We start from the raw sequence: 15,785 nt of genomic DNA on the forward strand, positions 1-15,785 counted from the left end.
AGTCTGCAGGTTTGAGTCAAACAGTTAATGAGGATGTTACTTTGACAGGATCTGATTCTTTCAGCTGATAAAATACTTCTGCTGAGTTTTCTTAAAGGGAGACAATACAGTTGCTTTATAGAAAATGTAGAATCCGGTGTAGTTGGACTAAAAGTCAGGAGATCTTTAATTCTACGGCTCCAACTGAAGCATTCTGTCTTTAATCTCCGTCACAAGGACTACCGCTTTAAAAAGAGGCACTGAAGTGTTAGTTCTGCATGTCAGGGTGTTAGAGGTGTCAAGAGAGGAGGTGGTCTCCGAAGAGACGAGTCTTCAACAGACTCTTGAGGACAGAGAAAGACTCTCCAGCTCTGATAGTATTATAAAGCTGGTTTCACCATCAGGGAACCACAAACCAGGACAGTCTCAAAATATAATCCAAACAAATTCAAAGGTTTAAAATCAACAGTCTGAAGTCAACGGTCTTATCTTAACTTCTGGAGCCCCAGCTCCTGGCCCTACCACAGCTTCACTTTCTACCTCAAACCTCCTCCACCTCATGTTCATATTGGTCCGTTACCTGGTGATGTTGTGTCCGTACTTCATCTCCACTGTCCTCATGGTGTCTTTATATCGACACAGACCCACAGGTAACACTCTGAATCATTCACTGACCTTACAGTCAGTCAGTCAGTCAGTCAGTCAGTCAGTCAGTCGTCTCTAACAGTTGATAAATCTTCTACATTTTCTCTCTAACCTGCTCTGACTGTAGGAAACCACCTGCCCATCTCCATGGTGATGACCCCACCCACCCAGGCTGAGCAGGGATTGGATGATGACTATGATGATGTCACCACAGAGCATCACTTCTGACCTGATCCAATGACAGAAACACACAGACCTTTAGTGTCAGTCAAACTTCCTACTGACACAGTACAAACTTCTCTCTCAGTTCGTTTCATTTTTATGTAAAAGCAAACAAGAAGAATAATCACCTTTGATCAGAAACTAACCCAAGTTTTTTTCCAACTTTAAATCAGTTCTAAAAACAACAGGTTCTCTACATCAGCTGCACAGTGTTTTGTCTTTGCTTTGTTAAGATATTTTCAGAGCTAGTTCTTTGGCCTTTGTGTGTAGGGGCCCTCTTTTCTTATTTTGCTGTCAGGAGACTTTTCCTCTGTTCTCTGTTTCAGGTGTCTCAATGGATTTGGCTTTCTAGTCTGATATGACCCCCACCCCCTCTTGTCTGAATATTCATGGGCACTGAGTTGAACATTTTACAGCCTTGCAATAAAGTAAAGAACTTTTAAAAAGTATGATCGCTCTTTGAAGACATAACCAAAGAACTACAGAAAGGCCTATAGTCTAACCATCACAATATAGGACTGTATCATCTGCATAGAGTGTGACACAATTGGCTTCATGTAACAACCACTTGCATCAACACACTCGCTTTTAATATCTGGTTTAAGATAAATTGTCTCATTCACCAGTTTAGGAATACAACAATGTTCTTGCTTGAGGCCCAGTGCCAGGTATGTTTGATGGCTCAGAATAGAGTCAAATGTTTTGGACAGGTATACAAAGAGCATTGCACAATGTTGACCATCATCAATGACCATTACAAAGTTGTTAATGACTTAATGTCTTTACTGAGTCCAAGCCCATGTAAGGTTCGATAAAAGATAAAGGAAAGTCATTTTCTTGACTCATATTACATTTGGAAACACATGGTTCTTCATTCCCTGAGTATCTTTGTAGTGCAGAAGCCAACAGTGTAAGATCATCTCTCATCCTTATGTTTGTCTCTTTGTCTCCTTCTGGAAATGTTTCTGCTTTGGTCATTGTTGTTGGTTCTTGGGTTTGGTGCTCACCCAGAAGCAACTGGGAAGACGCAGTGCCTGGGACAGGATAAGGTCAGGGAAGAAAAGTCTCTGTTTGCAGTGGGCAACACAGACTGTAACCTGATTATCTGGAGAAATTTTTACGTAGATATACAGCAAGGAGTGAGTATACATCATGTACCTGTGTATATACCACTGCACTGCTGTTGTTCATAGTTGTTTGGACATCAAATGATTTAGAAGACTCTAATGGGGTCACATAAAATTAATTTTAACACCTGCTCTATCAGTGGTTTTAACCATGTGATCTGTGGTGTCTGTGGGTTCACGTCCTCTTTTCTCAAAGTGTTTCCTGGAAGCTGCTGCAGAGAAAAGCACAGACACTCTGACATGTAGCGTCACACACAGAGGAAGGAGGAGGCTTTTACTGTCTGTCAAACTGCTGCTGATCTCAGTTCAGCTGCAGAATGGAGGGAACATCTGTCCAGAGGCTGCTGGGTGAGTCCAACCTGCTGGATGTGTGTTGATGTGTAGATGCTGAGAGATGATCACTGCTGCTTCCCACAGCAGAGCAGTCATTAAAGCTCACAGTAACCTGAGTGTCATTTCTCTGTAGTTGTGAGCTCACTGCTGATCTGCTCAACAAACCAAGGTCAGTAAACTTGTTCTGTCTCTGTTTCCATCTGTTCATCCTCAGGATTCTTCCTCATTAGAACTGATGCTTTCAGTAGAGAACTCTGAGAGAAAAAGCTGGAAAAGACAATGAAGATCATTTCAAGTGTTTTCATGTTGATAGGCTTCACATGTTGACTCATATGTTGCTGAAAAACTCTGAGAACATCTTTCCAGTCTGAGACACTGAACTCTGCAGCATTAAATGAGCAGCTGTTCATCAGCTGAACATCAGTGTCTTTACTCTTTGCTCCAGCTTCAGAGAAACAGTCACACAAGCTGTTTGAGCTTTGTGTTTGTTTGACAACCAGAAAAACTTTCAGCACTTTTTCATTTCAACCCTCAGCTCGTCTGACTGTGAGTCCCAGCAGATCTCAGTTTTTTAAAGGAGACTCTGTCTCTCTGAGCTGTGAGGAGGACGACAGCTCTGCTGGATGGAGGCTGTGGAGGAACACAACTGGACAAACCAGAGCTAAATGTAGAGCTGACTGGGGAAGATCATCTGGTTCTTCCTGTATCATCAGCTACATCCTCCCAGGTCACAGTGGAGTTTACTGGTGTGAGTCCAGAGAGGGAGCAACCAGTAACATCATCAGCATCACTGTCACTGGTAAGATCAGACTGTGGAGTTAGTATTGATGAAGCTGTGTGTAAATGGATGAAATGCTGTAGTTTGTCTCTGTGTTGAGGTGGATCAGTGATCCTGCAGAGTCCTGTCCTCCCTGTGATGGAGGGACATGATGTCACTCTGCACTGTAAAACAAAGACCACTCCCTCCAACCTCCCAGATGCTTTCTATAAAGATGGCTCCCTCATCAGGACTGAGCCTACAGGTCACATGACCATCCACCATGTTACCAAGTCTGATGAAGGCCTCTACAAGTGTAACATCAGCAGTGATGGAGAGTCTCCACCCAGCTGGATCACTGTCACAGGTCAGGAGCTTCACTTTGATTTCAACACTTATTTCATCCACATCTTCACCTGACCAGGTGACTCTCTCTCTACAGGAAAACCTACAACCACAAACCTGCCGACCCCAAGTCCTGGCCCTACCACAGATCCACCTCCTACTGTGACTCCAACCCCTGCCTCAGCCTTACCCCCTGCCAAGACCACTCCCTCTACCACAGACTCCTCCCTCCTCAGGTTCAGTCTCCTCCACCTGGTGGTGTTGTGTCCGTACTTCATCTCCACTGTCCTCATGGTGTCTTTATATCGACACAGACCCACAGGTAAAACTCTGAATCATTCACTGACCTTACAGTCAGTCAGTCAGTCAGTCAGTCAGTCAGTCAGTCGTCTCTAACAGTTGATAAATCTTCTACATTTTCTCTCTAACCTGCTCTGACTGTAGGAAATCACCTGCCCGTCTCCATGGTGATGACCCCGCCCACCCAGGCTGAGCAGGGATTGGATGATGATGATGATGATGTCACCACAGAGCATCACTTCTGACCTGATCCAGTGTCTTCAGTGTTTTTTCTTTCTTAATCAAAGCTAAAGTATTTGAGTCGTCAGCGAAGAGGAATCAGATTTCAGTCGTTGATCAGTCAGAAACAGTCGAGGACCCAGATTACTTCCCTGTGGAACTCCACATGTTCTAGTTTGACTTGTAGATGAAAGATCTTGAACTCAGGACGTTGGACTCGAGCAGCAGCAACAGTCTGACTTTAAACTCTTGTAATCTTCTGATGGAAGCAGCTGTGTGAGAGCAGCTCATGATACAGAACCCAGAACAAATGTATTGTACAAAGCAACATGTCTTTCTTTGTGTTGTTGTTGATGTTTGTGTAGATTTCATTTGCTGCAGAGGAATCTCAGAGGCTTTAAAACTCAGATCAAATAAAACTAAAGGTGAGGATCTTCTCTGTCTGTCTGATCTGTGTGTCTGTGGGTTCACGTCCTCTTTTCTCAAAGTGTTTCCTGGAAGCTGCTGCAGAGAAAAGCACAGACACTCTGACATGTAGCGTCACACACGGAGGAAGGAGGAGGTTTTTACTGTCTGTCAAACTGCTGCTGATCTCAATTCAGCTGCAGAATGGAGGGAACATCTGTCCAGAGGCTGCTGGGTGAGTCCAACCTGCTGGATGTGTGTTGATGTGTAGATGCTGAGAGATGATCACTGCTGCTTCCCACAGCAGAGCCTGTAACCTGTGAGCTTTAATGACTTTAACTTTAATGATGAGTGTCATTTCTCTGTAGTGTGGATGTGGTCTCTTGTGTTGGAGTCAGACTATGTTTCAGCTCCACCTGCTGGTCTTTAACCAGACAGACCTGCAGCAGCTGCACTCAGTCAACATCAGTCTGCTCTTCCACCATGTTCTCATCTGTTCTCCTGCTCTCACTCACTCTCACAGGAAACAGCTGATATTTACTGACTGATTCAGCAGCTTTTATTCTGATTCTGAGTCAGTTTTACTTTGAGGAACATGATGTGGAGTTCAGGGGGTTGAACAGGTCTCCAGATTCCCCTGATCTCAGTCTGATTCCATGAGAGTCTGTGATCATTAGGACTCAGTCAGGACTGTTTCAAATGTTTTCAGATGTGAACTCAGCATTAAAAAGTAAAACATGAAGTAATCAGTTACTGTGAGTTCATGTGTGGTCTGTGGAGCAGTGACAGGAAGCAGCCAGCAGGAGGCAGCAGCAGCAGCAGATTCAAATCCTCCCAGTTCATCCACTGAAACATGTAAAACAATAATGAGGCTGTTGATGAGAAACAGACTTGTTTCACTAACAGACACTTTACAGCAGCTGAGCTGAAGGTAATGTGTTGCTGCTGACTGATGTCGGCTCTGAACTGATCTCTGATCAGTCTCAGTCTCTGACTCTGTAATGAGCTGCTGTTGGAGTCAATCAGCCTCTGATTCAATACAGACTGAACCTTGGTGCCACTTTTTACTCTGAACCAGGTTCTTAGTATTTAAACCAGTTTAATCAGTGTAGCACAGCAGGTAGTTCTCAGTGACACGGTCTAATACCTGGTGTACTCTCCCACCCAAACCAGTGAATCTCAGCACAGACAGTGACTAACATGTGGGCTGGACCAGCTCAGGTGTGGTTCGTTGTGGTTTTTCTCTGACTCACTCAGCTGCTTTTTATTCCAGCAAATCAACATGTATCAGTTTGTTCATCAGCTCAGCTGCAGTTTATCATTATAAGAGTTTAGATTCAGAGTCTGGGTCATCAACTCTAATGACAAAGACCTGAATTAATAAAGCAAAATTTGTCTTTTAAAAATAAATCTCCTCTTTGACGACTGTTTTCCACCTGCTGTTTCTGCTCAGCTCAGGTGTGTTGTGGTTTCTCTGGGACTGGTTCATCTGGATTCAGGTGAGATCAGACGTGTATGGACAGGAGCAGTCTCTGCAGGTGAAGAAACCAACCATCGATCCAGCTCATCAAACAGGAACACTTTATTAACTCTGAGTTCAGTTTGGAGCTCGAAGCATCGAACAGATGAAAGAAAAGACTTTCCACCATTTTTATTCTAAAAAACCAGATCACCAAATCACAGCAGAACTGATTTCTGTCATTGAAATGAACATCATCAATAATCAACACACAAAACACCAGAGTAGATCAGTATAAAACATTTCAGCTGCTGATAACATGAAGCATAGTTCCAGATTAATGAGTAATTAATGAGAGAGAATTAATGACTGAAGCAACAATCCACTGTTACACACCGATACATGACAGGAGAGTGATTTATACTGCACTCCATCTTCCATTTACTGTTAATGTTTCACATCAGCAGTTGGTCACCTGCTTCATCAGCAGGACGGAGGTGAGGATTCTTCTTCATGTGTCTTTTATAAATGAAGATCCCCAATGCAACAACAACAGCAACCACAGCAACAACTGAGAGACCAGCAACCAGTCCAACAACTACTCTGCTGTCTTCATATGTTTCTGCTTCATCCTTGATTATTCTAACAGTGTTTCCTCCGTCCTCATTTCGTCCGTACTTGTTTTCTCCATCATCATTTCCTACATCCTTGTTTTTTCCATACTTTCCTCTAAACTCATAATCCCAATACTCGTACTCTCCATACTCATTTCCTTCGTCCTCATTTTCTTCAATCCAGATGTTTTCGGTCGTGTTACCTGCAGAGTAGAAGCAGGTGTGAGGTATCAGTGTCAGGTAGGTGATGACTGAAGAACAGAACAGAATCCATTTCCTCTTCAAACTCCTGTCAGACATTATCTACTGCACTTTGATCACATCACTCATACCAGCTGTTTTCTACAAAGTCTCATCAACAACATCTTTAGAAAACACCAACATCTGATCTGTGATCAGCCTTCACTCTCACATCAACAACCAGGAAGCTGCTGCTCCAAAACTCACCTGAGTCTGGACTCTACCAACTCACCTGAGTCTGGACTCTACCAACTCACCTGATTGACGAACATCCAGGTTGATGATGCTGATGGGGTAAGTTGGACTACCAAAGCAAGTTGGTATTTTAAAGACTCGACACTCGTATCTTCCTGTGTCATTACTCGTCACATTCTTCAGAATCAAAGACACGTCACCGTTCTTCATCTTACTGTCCTTCAGCTCCACCCTGTTCTTAAAAGATGGATGCACAATGTTTGAAAGAAGAAACCTGCCACGCTGAAAAAAGATGTATTCTGGCTCCAGATCAGATCTGGTCCACTGTACGCCAAATCTGTTAGAGATGGGCCGGTATCTTTTACACGGCAGAGTGACATTCTGTCCAGCAACAGCTGTGATGTTCTTCTGATCTGAAGGAGAGAGAGAAAACACAGGTCAGAGGTTAAAGGTCAAAGTGTAACTCCTCACTTCAACATTAGCCAATCACAGAGAGGGACTGTCAGAGAGGGACACTGGTCTCTGATCATTTGGACCAGGAGGGGTAGAGGAGGAACTGGACGCTGACTTCTGATACACTGTGGTGGACACCAAACCTGAGTCTGACACAGACAGGAGAACACCCCCCTACCATAACACAGTCCTGCTGCTGGACCTATAACATGAGCTGCAGCGTCTCAGTCTGACAGTTTACAGGATTCATATGATCTCACAGTATTGTTTTAAATGTCTAAGAATGAACACAGCAGTGGATAAAGTATCTATTGGTTTTCTAATGTGTTTTCACTTCCTCCAAGTAAAACCTGTCTGGAGATTTGCTGCTGTGTTTTCAGAGATTTTAAGGATCTTTAAAACATTTGAATATAACGTGAGAGTGACTGTGAGGAGATGCAGAGCTCACCTTCAGAGGCAGACACCAGGAGACAGAGGAACAGTGAAGTCCACCACAGTAACACAAATGTTTCAGCAGCCATTTGTGCTCGTCTGGTGCAGTAGATCCTGCAGTTAGATCGTTATGAATCAGGTTAATCCTTGGGTTAACCTTTGGTTACAAATGAGGCTGTTTGGTGCGCTGATGCTCAGGAAATACCAGAGACGAGCAACAACAGGCCGATCCCTGAAGGAGGAGGAGGGTGGGGTTTACAGAGGGTTGGTCTGTGGATCACAGCCTATAAACCTCACGGTAACACCAACAGAAATATGTAATGAACTACGACCTGATGGGTGCAGTGTTAGAAATCTGATACGACTCGTTGCTACTAGAAGTGGAAGAAGAATCAGAGATCTCTGCTCATTTTTACAGCTTTATTGAGTTCAACACGGATTGATGCCTCAAAGAAAAAACTCACACTGAAACCACTCCATGTTGAATAAAAACACAATCACTATAAAGGTACATCACAACAAAATCAAACACACAGCACAAAGCTGTTACTAAAAAGGTCTGAAATATGGATTAGGAAGAATTCTTCATTCTGCACAGATAAAATAACAACAAACATCAGAGTATAAAGCAGGTTCAGGTTTAAAACTAACTCCTTTAATTAAAATCTAAGAGTAAGTACAACATGTAAATACTGTCACAGGTAAATGATTTCAATACTTCAAATATAAAAAGAAACATTTCCATTGCCTAAAAAGCCAAAAAAAAAAAATCTCATACTTTATTTCTGCAGGAAAAAATCTTAAATTGTTCAAGTGGTTGTAGACGACTGGATGCATTGGTGGCTTGTTAAGAACCGTGACGTAGACGGGGTTTGTTGGACCTGTGTAAACATGCTGATGGTTACACAGATGTTTCACACCTGTATGGTTTCTCTTCAGTGTGATTTCTTTCGTGGACCTGATGTGTTGGAATCAAACCCTACACTGTTCACTGCTTTGTGACTGTAACTGTGGCTTTCTAATGCAGATAAAGTCCCAAAAGCAGTTTCACATAGATGGCAGATGTACAATCTCAAATTTGTGTGAGTGAGTTGGTGGAATTTTAATTTAGCTTTTATTGAAAAACGTTCTCCACATTGCTCACAGCTGTATAGAGGTTTTTTATTATGAACACGTTCGTGAGTTCTCAATGAACTAGAACTTTTAAAGCTTTTCCCACACTGCTCACAGCAGTAAGGTCTCTCTCCAGTGTGATTTCTTCTGTGGGCTTGTAGAGCACATGAAACGGGGAAACGAGCCTCACATAGATCACAGCTGTACGGTTTCTCTCCAGTGTGAACACGTTGGTGACTTCTTAAACTGCTCAAAATTGCAAAAGATTTTCCACACTGATCACAGCTGTACGGTTTCTCTCCAGTGTGAACACGTTGGTGACTTCTTAAACTGCTCGAAATTGCAAAAGATTTTCCACACTGATCACAGCTGTACGGTTTCTCTCCGGTGTGAATGCGTTGGTGGTATCTTAAACCATTCAGAGTGGAAAGGGTCTTCCCACACTGGTCACAGTAATTGTCTTTCTGACAAGCCTTTGTGCGTCTCTGCTTCTGTAGTGGCAGACAAACAGAGAGAGAGAGGGAGAGGAGCTGATTTCATGGTGGACTGAGTTGTTTAAAATCGTGCATGTACTCTGTCAGCTTCAAAACATTCCCAGACAGCATCAGTTCTCAGACATCAGACCAAACAGAATTCTTTTTTAGACCAAAAACTAGTGATCGACCAATATGTTTTTTTCAGGGCCGATACCGATTATTAGTAGTCAAGGAGCCGATATTCATTTACAGTAAAAATGAAAATATTGGCATCAAAATTTTGAATAATACAAACGCCAGCACTTAACTTTGTTTAAATGCCTTTAAGCATATGTTTATTAAACAGCTTTTCAGATTTGCAACATGTTAAAGGTTTTTTTTATCTTAGACAATCGACATCTTTGTTTTAAAATTATAACAGAAAGTGCAGGGAGCTCCCAGACTCAGCAGCATGTCTTATCAAGTTAAATTAAAACTTAAACAAATAAATAGCTCCCTAAAGTTTTCTACAGTAAATAAAGTTTTCCAAAATTTCAGTATAACTGAAATGTTATTTTATCTTTCACTTATCTTTGTTTTAAGTTCAAACAAAAACAAAAAGTGCAGGGAGTTCCCAGGGTCAGCAGCATCTCTTATAAAGTTAACTGAAATTTTAATTAAATAAATACATATCTTCCTGAAGTTTTATAAAGGAAATAAAACAAAGTTAAATAAAATTTGCACAGAAATGTGAGTCTCAAATCAATTAGTAGTCCCAGTTGAGCAGCACCAGATTGTGGTGATGTTCAGTGTGTGTGAGCACTGTGCGTGCACAGCTTTCACTGCTGATTGGCTGTTGCCCGCTCTGTGTGTAACCAATCAGATGGAGCTGTGGGCGGGACAATGCTGGAGACAGCGGAGTGACTGCAGACAGAGAGGCTGCATCAGCGCCAAAATAACCGCGTGTTAAATTGATCTCTTATCGCCGTCGGATTAAAAAAAAACGGCCGATGCCGATATGCGTCAAAATGGCGAATATCGGCGCCGATAATCGGCTCGGCCGATAATCCTTTGATCCCTACCAAAAACACTTTGTCAGATAGAATCTACTCAGTCTTTGTCTCATGTGTTGTATGAAATCAGTGAGGCAGTTTATAAAATATCTAAGATATCTTTTTGTTTTACCTTCTCACCACCTGCGATAACAAACCTTACCTGTGTGACGAGGCCAGTACTGGAGCGACGTCGGTTTGCTGTTGGTGTCGTAGAAGCATCATTTTGATCTTGATCCTAATAAAGAAAGAAAAACCAGTCTTTATACAAAGCCGTTACAGACGTGTTGCTGGACGAACCTGCAGTCATGTCAGATACACATCTCCCTGAACTAAACATCAGACTCACTTTGAAGTCCTGAACACTGACCTGTAGACCAGAGGGACCAGTGGGCTCCATGCTCTGGTGGTCCAGGTCCTGTTCCATGAAATCTGAGTCCTGGTTCTCCTCAATTGTCCTGGTGTTGTTGTGGTCCTGGTCGAAGTAATCTGGGTCCTGGTCCTCCTCCTTAATCCTGGTCTTGTAGTGGTCCTGAACAAAAAAATCAGAGACCTGGTTCTCCCCAATTGTCCCAGTCTTGTGGTGGTCCTGGTCCATAAAATCTGAGTCCTGGTTCTCCTCCTTAATACCCCTCTTGTAGTGGTCCTGGCCCATGAAGTCTGTGTTCTGGTTCTCCTCCTTAATCCCAGTCCTGTACTGGTCCTGGTCAATTAAAACCAGTCCCTGGTCCTTCTCTATCAACCTGGACTCATAGTGGTCCTGGTCAAAGTAATGCGGGTCCTGGTTCTCCTCCTTAATCCTGGTCTTGTAGTGGTCCTGATCCATGAAATCCAGGTCCTGGTTCTCCTCCTTAATCCTGGTCTTGTAGTGGTCCTGATCCATGAAATCCGGATCCTGGTTCTCCTCCTTAATGCTGGTCTTGTAGTGGTCCTGATCCATGAAGTCCGGGTCCTAGTTCTCCTCCTTAATCTTCTTGTTGTGGCTCCTGTCACTGAGGAGGAATCTGTAACTGAACTTTTGGAGGGAAAAGAGCCGAGAGACAAAAACTGTTTGGCAGCTTGAAGTGAGACGTCGGCTCTGAGCCGTTAACGTTCAGCACGAGTTAGTTTCTGGTGAATAAAAGCTGCAGCTTCTTAAGAACAAAGTGCAGCTCCTGTCTGTTGCTTCCAAACTCTTGGTAAAGTGGAAGAATTTAACCCTGAGATCAACATCAGCTTCAGCCGTGGAGGGAGGGGGAGGGTTTCCCAGCACTCAACACTCTTCTTGTAGAGGTCCTGATGAATAAAATCTGGGTCCTAGTTCTACTCCACTAAGATCATGAAGAGGTCCAGGTCAGTGAAGTCTGCGTAAAGGTTCTCCTCCTTTGTCCTGGTCCAGCTTGTGGTCCCGGTTCGTATCCTTGTTGCTGTGCCTCGTGGTCACTAGAAGCTTGTCTGAGATGAACTGAGGCTTCACTATTGTTCTCCCCCCGCTGCCAGCTCCACCCTCCCCCACCTCCCTCCAACACAGCCTTTATTCAGACAAATCAAATGTCAGATCATTTGTCTGGTCTGAGACCCCCTAAGACCAGGGTTAGACTGGTGGTGGTTTCACATCATCTGACTCCAGCATAAACTCTGAGCTCTTATTTTGAAGGAACCTTCCTCTGGGATTTTCTGCTGGAGATTTGTGAATGATTGAGTGAATTTCACAGACCAAACACCTGCAGAGATTTGGTTTATTAAACAACATCATCCTGGAAACTGAGCCCAGATCAGTTCATCCCTGCTGCAGCTTCACACCGTGACCGCTGTTCTCCCTGGACTCATTTACAGGGTTTAGACCCCCAGCAGTTGCCTCTGCTCTCCCTCCCTCTGGCTCATTCTCCTCTCTAAAGATCAGTGATCCCTCAGAGTTTCTCTGCCCTACACAAGTTAGATGTTAGCTCTGAGTCATAAAAGTGCAGCACAAGTTCCAGTTTCCTGACAGGATCTGTGTGTCTGTCCTTTGAATTCCACTGCTCAGAGAGGAGAGTGGGGAGGTTTGGTGATTAATGACTCAGCTGTAATTTACAAAGAACAAAATCTTTGTACACAAAACAAAAAGTGACACACAGAGTAAACACGGATGCAGAGTTGTGAGTTACAAAAACCATCAAAATCCTGTGATTCTTTTCATCTGAAGCTCTTTATTTTCTGCATCAAGAAATTCTTTAACAGATGGATTGATACTGAAAAAGTGAATTTATCTTTGTCATCATGTGTGTCCTCTGACCAGATGCTGCCACCTGCTGGCTGATTAACAGAACTGCTACTTATCACACACCAGAAACTCTAATAAGACCTTATAACATTATTCTCTTTTTTCTATTTGATTTATTTTTATAAAATAAATGAATGTATTAATTAACTGTATCAGTAACAGAAAATTGAGCAGGAATGTTTCTCTGCCTCCATTAGAGGAAAGTATCTGCTGCAGGAAAACAGTCAATATACTGGTGTTCACAGTGGAGAGAAACTGTTCGCAAGTGACCAGTGTGGGAAATCTTTCACTCGGTCAGAGGGCCTAGTCTAGGCTAGTATTTGGATATTCTGATACATGAAAGTATCTGAAATGTGAACAAAGTTTTCTGTTTAAGTGAATCTAGATTCAAAACTGCAGGTGAACAGAGTGTGGTGACACGTTTTGATTGGACCTCATAATGTAAAAAGTCTTTCCCACAGTCATCTGATGTAGCAGGAGGAGGCTGGCATGAAATCTGCCTTGTGAGTCCTTAACGTCTTCTGAAACACCGAACAGCAGCAGCAACAATAACAGCAACAACAACCACAGCAACTGCCAGAACAACGACACGTCCGATACCTGCAGAGAAGAAGCAGGTGTGAGGTATCAGTGTCAGGTAGGTGATGACTGAAGAACAGAACAGAATCCATTTCCTCTTCAAACTCCTGTCAGACATTATCTACTGCACTTTGATCACATCACTCACACCAGCTGTTTTCTACAAAGTCTCATCAACAACATCTTTAGAAAACACCAACATCTGATCTGTGATCAGCCTTCACTCTCACATCAACAACCAGGAAGCTGCTGCTCCAAAACCCACCTGAGTCTGGACTCTACCAACTCACCTGAGTCTGGACTCTACCAACTCACCTGATTCAACTGTCAGGCTGATGGTGCTGATGAGCTCAGGACGGCTTCCTGTTTTTCTAACATAACACTCGTATCTTCCAGTGTCTTTGATGGTGACGTTCTTCAGAATCACAGAGGCGTCTCCGTACTTCATCTCTCGATCTCTCAGCTCCACTCGACCACGAAAAGATAGATGCTGGTCTTTGACATGTAACTGGTTCTCTCTGAAGTACAACACATAACGCTCTGACTCCAGATCAGGTCTGCTCCACTTTAACTCTGAAATGGCAGCGTCTCTGGGACCCTGACAGTGAAGAGTGACGTCGTCTCCAGGCTTCACTTTTAGCTCTTGACGGTTTTAATCACAAAGAAAGTCCAGAGAGAAACAGGAAGTAAAAGTTAGTGATCCGGTTCTTTAGGAAATTCATTTATTTTCAGGAAATATTCAGACAGCTCTCACTTACCACAGAGCATCCCATGACCTGAAATAACAGAGATGATGATGTTACAAAGACTTGGAGACACATCTCAGTACAGGAAATAAGTAATAACTCAGGTCCAGTGTGTAACATTTAGGGACCTATTGGCAGAAATGGAGCAATGAGTGAAACACACACTTCACCTCAGCTCCCTCATCAAACCACCAGCAGCCTGTCCTCTCTCAGAGCTTACCTGCAGAGTTCAGACATGTCTGGAAACAAACGGAGAGAAACACAGATGAGATCAGTTTTGCAGCAGACATCCTCTTCCTCTTTTTCTGCTCCGGTTTAATCGCCCTCAGCTTCCTGAACAAACAGCAAAGGCCTGGAGATGCAGGAGAAATCTAACAAGTGGATCTTGACTTTACTGCTGATCAAACTTTTCCTCTTCCTCAAACTCTGTGTGATGCCCTGAGCCGGATAACTGTTTGCTTCCCTCTGGTTCTCTGAGCTACTCCCAACCTACATGAAGAGGGAGGAGTCACGTGGTTTACCAGGAAACTCCACCTACAGGAAACTCAGCTCGTGAAGTGTAAAAACACGCAACAGCAGCAGCAGAGGAACCAGCAGCTGCACCCTGTGTCAGTTACACCATCACTCCATTCTCCTGCCTCCTCCACCTGTCCTCCTCTCCTGACCTCTCCAACTACTCAGAACAAGACCTGCGTCCGTTGCACAGTTCCTGCACTTTATTCGTCGCGGCTCAGGGTTGGTTTGATCCGTTCACTGAGTGTATTTACCGCTCGGACCGGTGGAAAGGCGGAGGTCGGGGAGGCTGAGGCTCCACCGCTCTCCCTCCTCTCCACAGCTCTCTGCACAGAGCAGTGTATCACACAGGCTGTGGTCGAGGCCAATCTCCGGTGAGGATCTACACGGAGGAAACGCGGAGGAAAAGACGCCGGCGTCGGTCACCGTGAGAAAGTTCAGGAAACTGAAACATGAACATGTGGACTTTAACGTGTGTCTGAACTGAATCTGAGCACATTCAGTGCGTGTTCGAGCGCGTGCTGGTATGTGTGTTAAAGCGGAAGTTAAGTGCGTGAGGTCGGAGGACCGCATGGAAGACCGGAGAGGACCGAGGAGGATTTCAGCCGTCTGGTTTCTCCCGGACTGAGTCTCCAGCTGTGAGTTTGACTCCTGCGGCCTGACGCTGTTTGACGGGTCCTGAGGCTGCTAATGTAGAGGTGTGTGTAGAGGAACGTTTGTCAGAGAGATGTTTATGTTTGATCTGTGGGATTTGAGTTTAGTCTCAGTCTGTTTATAAGGTCCTCCTTTATAAGGTAAAGACCTCCAGTGTCCTCTGCTGTGTTGAAGGTTGATGCATGAGTCCAGCAGACTGTTGTCAGCTGACACATGTGGGGTGAGACCACACCGAGGGTTTAGAGTCACTCGGACCACAACACAACCGACCACAGATGAGACTGTAGATGTGAACCCTGGTCTCTGATGGTGAGCGTCGTACGACCACCAACCACCACCAACGTTGTTGTCAACCCTCCCAACTACAAACTTAAGGCTAGTGAAAATACAGAGTGGCTTGTAACAGCTACGGTGTCTGTCGAGCACCAACGTTTATGTCGGCTTCATCCATCGACCTGGAGCCAAACCAGCTGCTTCTCAGAAAGAGACAGAAAACCTCAGAGAGAAGAGACCAGAGCTCACTGACTGATCTACAGACTAATGTTTCAGTCACTGTGTCTCCATCAGAGTCAGGAACTCAGACCGCTTAGATAACAGATCTGAGGCTGGACTGTACAGACTCAGAATAGAGAAAATGCTGCAGCACAGCACTGAGCACAGGTGAACCATGGTACCTGCAGTTCAGGTGAACAAAGAAAATGAAAAC

General features: G+C 44.0%; 3 protein-coding genes across 12 annotated transcripts in view; 1 reads left to right on the forward strand and 2 right to left on the reverse strand.

The window, feature by feature from the left end:
• Nucleotides 1-15,785, reverse strand: part of LOC108887009 (coxsackievirus and adenovirus receptor homolog) — a 111,991-nt gene that overhangs the window by 64,779 nt on the left and 31,427 nt on the right. The window contains exon 5 of one of the 2 annotated variants that reach the window (XM_051072685.1): nt 12,493-13,187. The exons of the other annotated variant lie outside the window; for it this stretch is intronic. Within the exon in view, the coding sequence (XP_050928642.1) occupies nt 13,099-13,187 (89 nt within the window). The 3' untranslated portion in view covers nt 12,493-13,098. Of the gene's footprint in view, nt 1-12,492; nt 13,188-15,785 lie in introns of those variants that run through there. 2 annotated transcript variants of the gene reach the window in all.
• LOC108887006 (low affinity immunoglobulin gamma Fc region receptor II) overlaps nt 1-15,785 on the forward strand; it is a 77,612-nt gene that overhangs the window by 20,020 nt on the left and 41,807 nt on the right. For 2 of the 9 annotated variants that reach the window (XM_051072672.1, XM_051072676.1), the window contains exons 2-3: nt 752-2,321; nt 2,440-2,475. The exons of 2 other annotated variants lie outside the window; for them this stretch is intronic. In XM_051072672.1, coding sequence (XP_050928629.1) covers nt 2,291-2,321; nt 2,440-2,475 — 67 coding nt within the window. In that variant the 5' untranslated portion in view covers nt 752-2,290. Of the gene's footprint in view, nt 1-751; nt 2,322-2,439; nt 2,476-2,841; nt 3,106-15,785 lie in introns of all 9 variants that reach the window. 5 more of the 9 variants (XM_051072678.1, XM_051072677.1, XM_051072673.1 and 2 more) reach the window with 4 other exon arrangements.
• On the reverse strand, nt 5,969-7,925 carry LOC108887015 (selection and upkeep of intraepithelial T-cells protein 7). The gene is made up of 3 exons (XM_018682185.2): nt 7,742-7,925; nt 6,903-7,253; nt 5,969-6,608 (listed from the first exon to the last, which is right to left on the reverse strand). Exons 1-3 carry the CDS (start codon nt 7,812-7,814, stop codon nt 6,247-6,249), a joined length of 786 nt encoding a protein of 261 aa, XP_018537701.1. The 5' UTR covers nt 7,815-7,925; the 3' UTR covers nt 5,969-6,246.

Source organism: Lates calcarifer, linkage group LG9 (genome assembly GCF_001640805.2).
Source record: "Lates calcarifer isolate ASB-BC8 linkage group LG9, TLL_Latcal_v3, whole genome shotgun sequence".
Lineage (NCBI taxonomy): Eukaryota > Metazoa > Chordata > Actinopteri > Centropomidae > Lates > Lates calcarifer.

Excerpts from the sequence above, each read along its gene's own strand:
- LOC108887015 (XM_018682185.2), bottom strand. The coding sequence starts at position 7,814 with ATGGCTGCTGAAACATTTGTGTTACTGTGGTGGACTTCACTGTTCCTC. Across the intron at positions 7,254-7,741 it reads CCTGGTGTCTGCCTCTGAAG|ATCAGAAGAACATCACAGCT; the intron begins GTGAGCTCTGCA and ends TCTCTCCTTCAG. Across the intron at positions 6,609-6,902 it reads CCTGGATGTTCGTCAATCAG|GTAACACGACCGAAAACATC; the intron begins GTGAGTTGGTAG and ends TCTACTCTGCAG.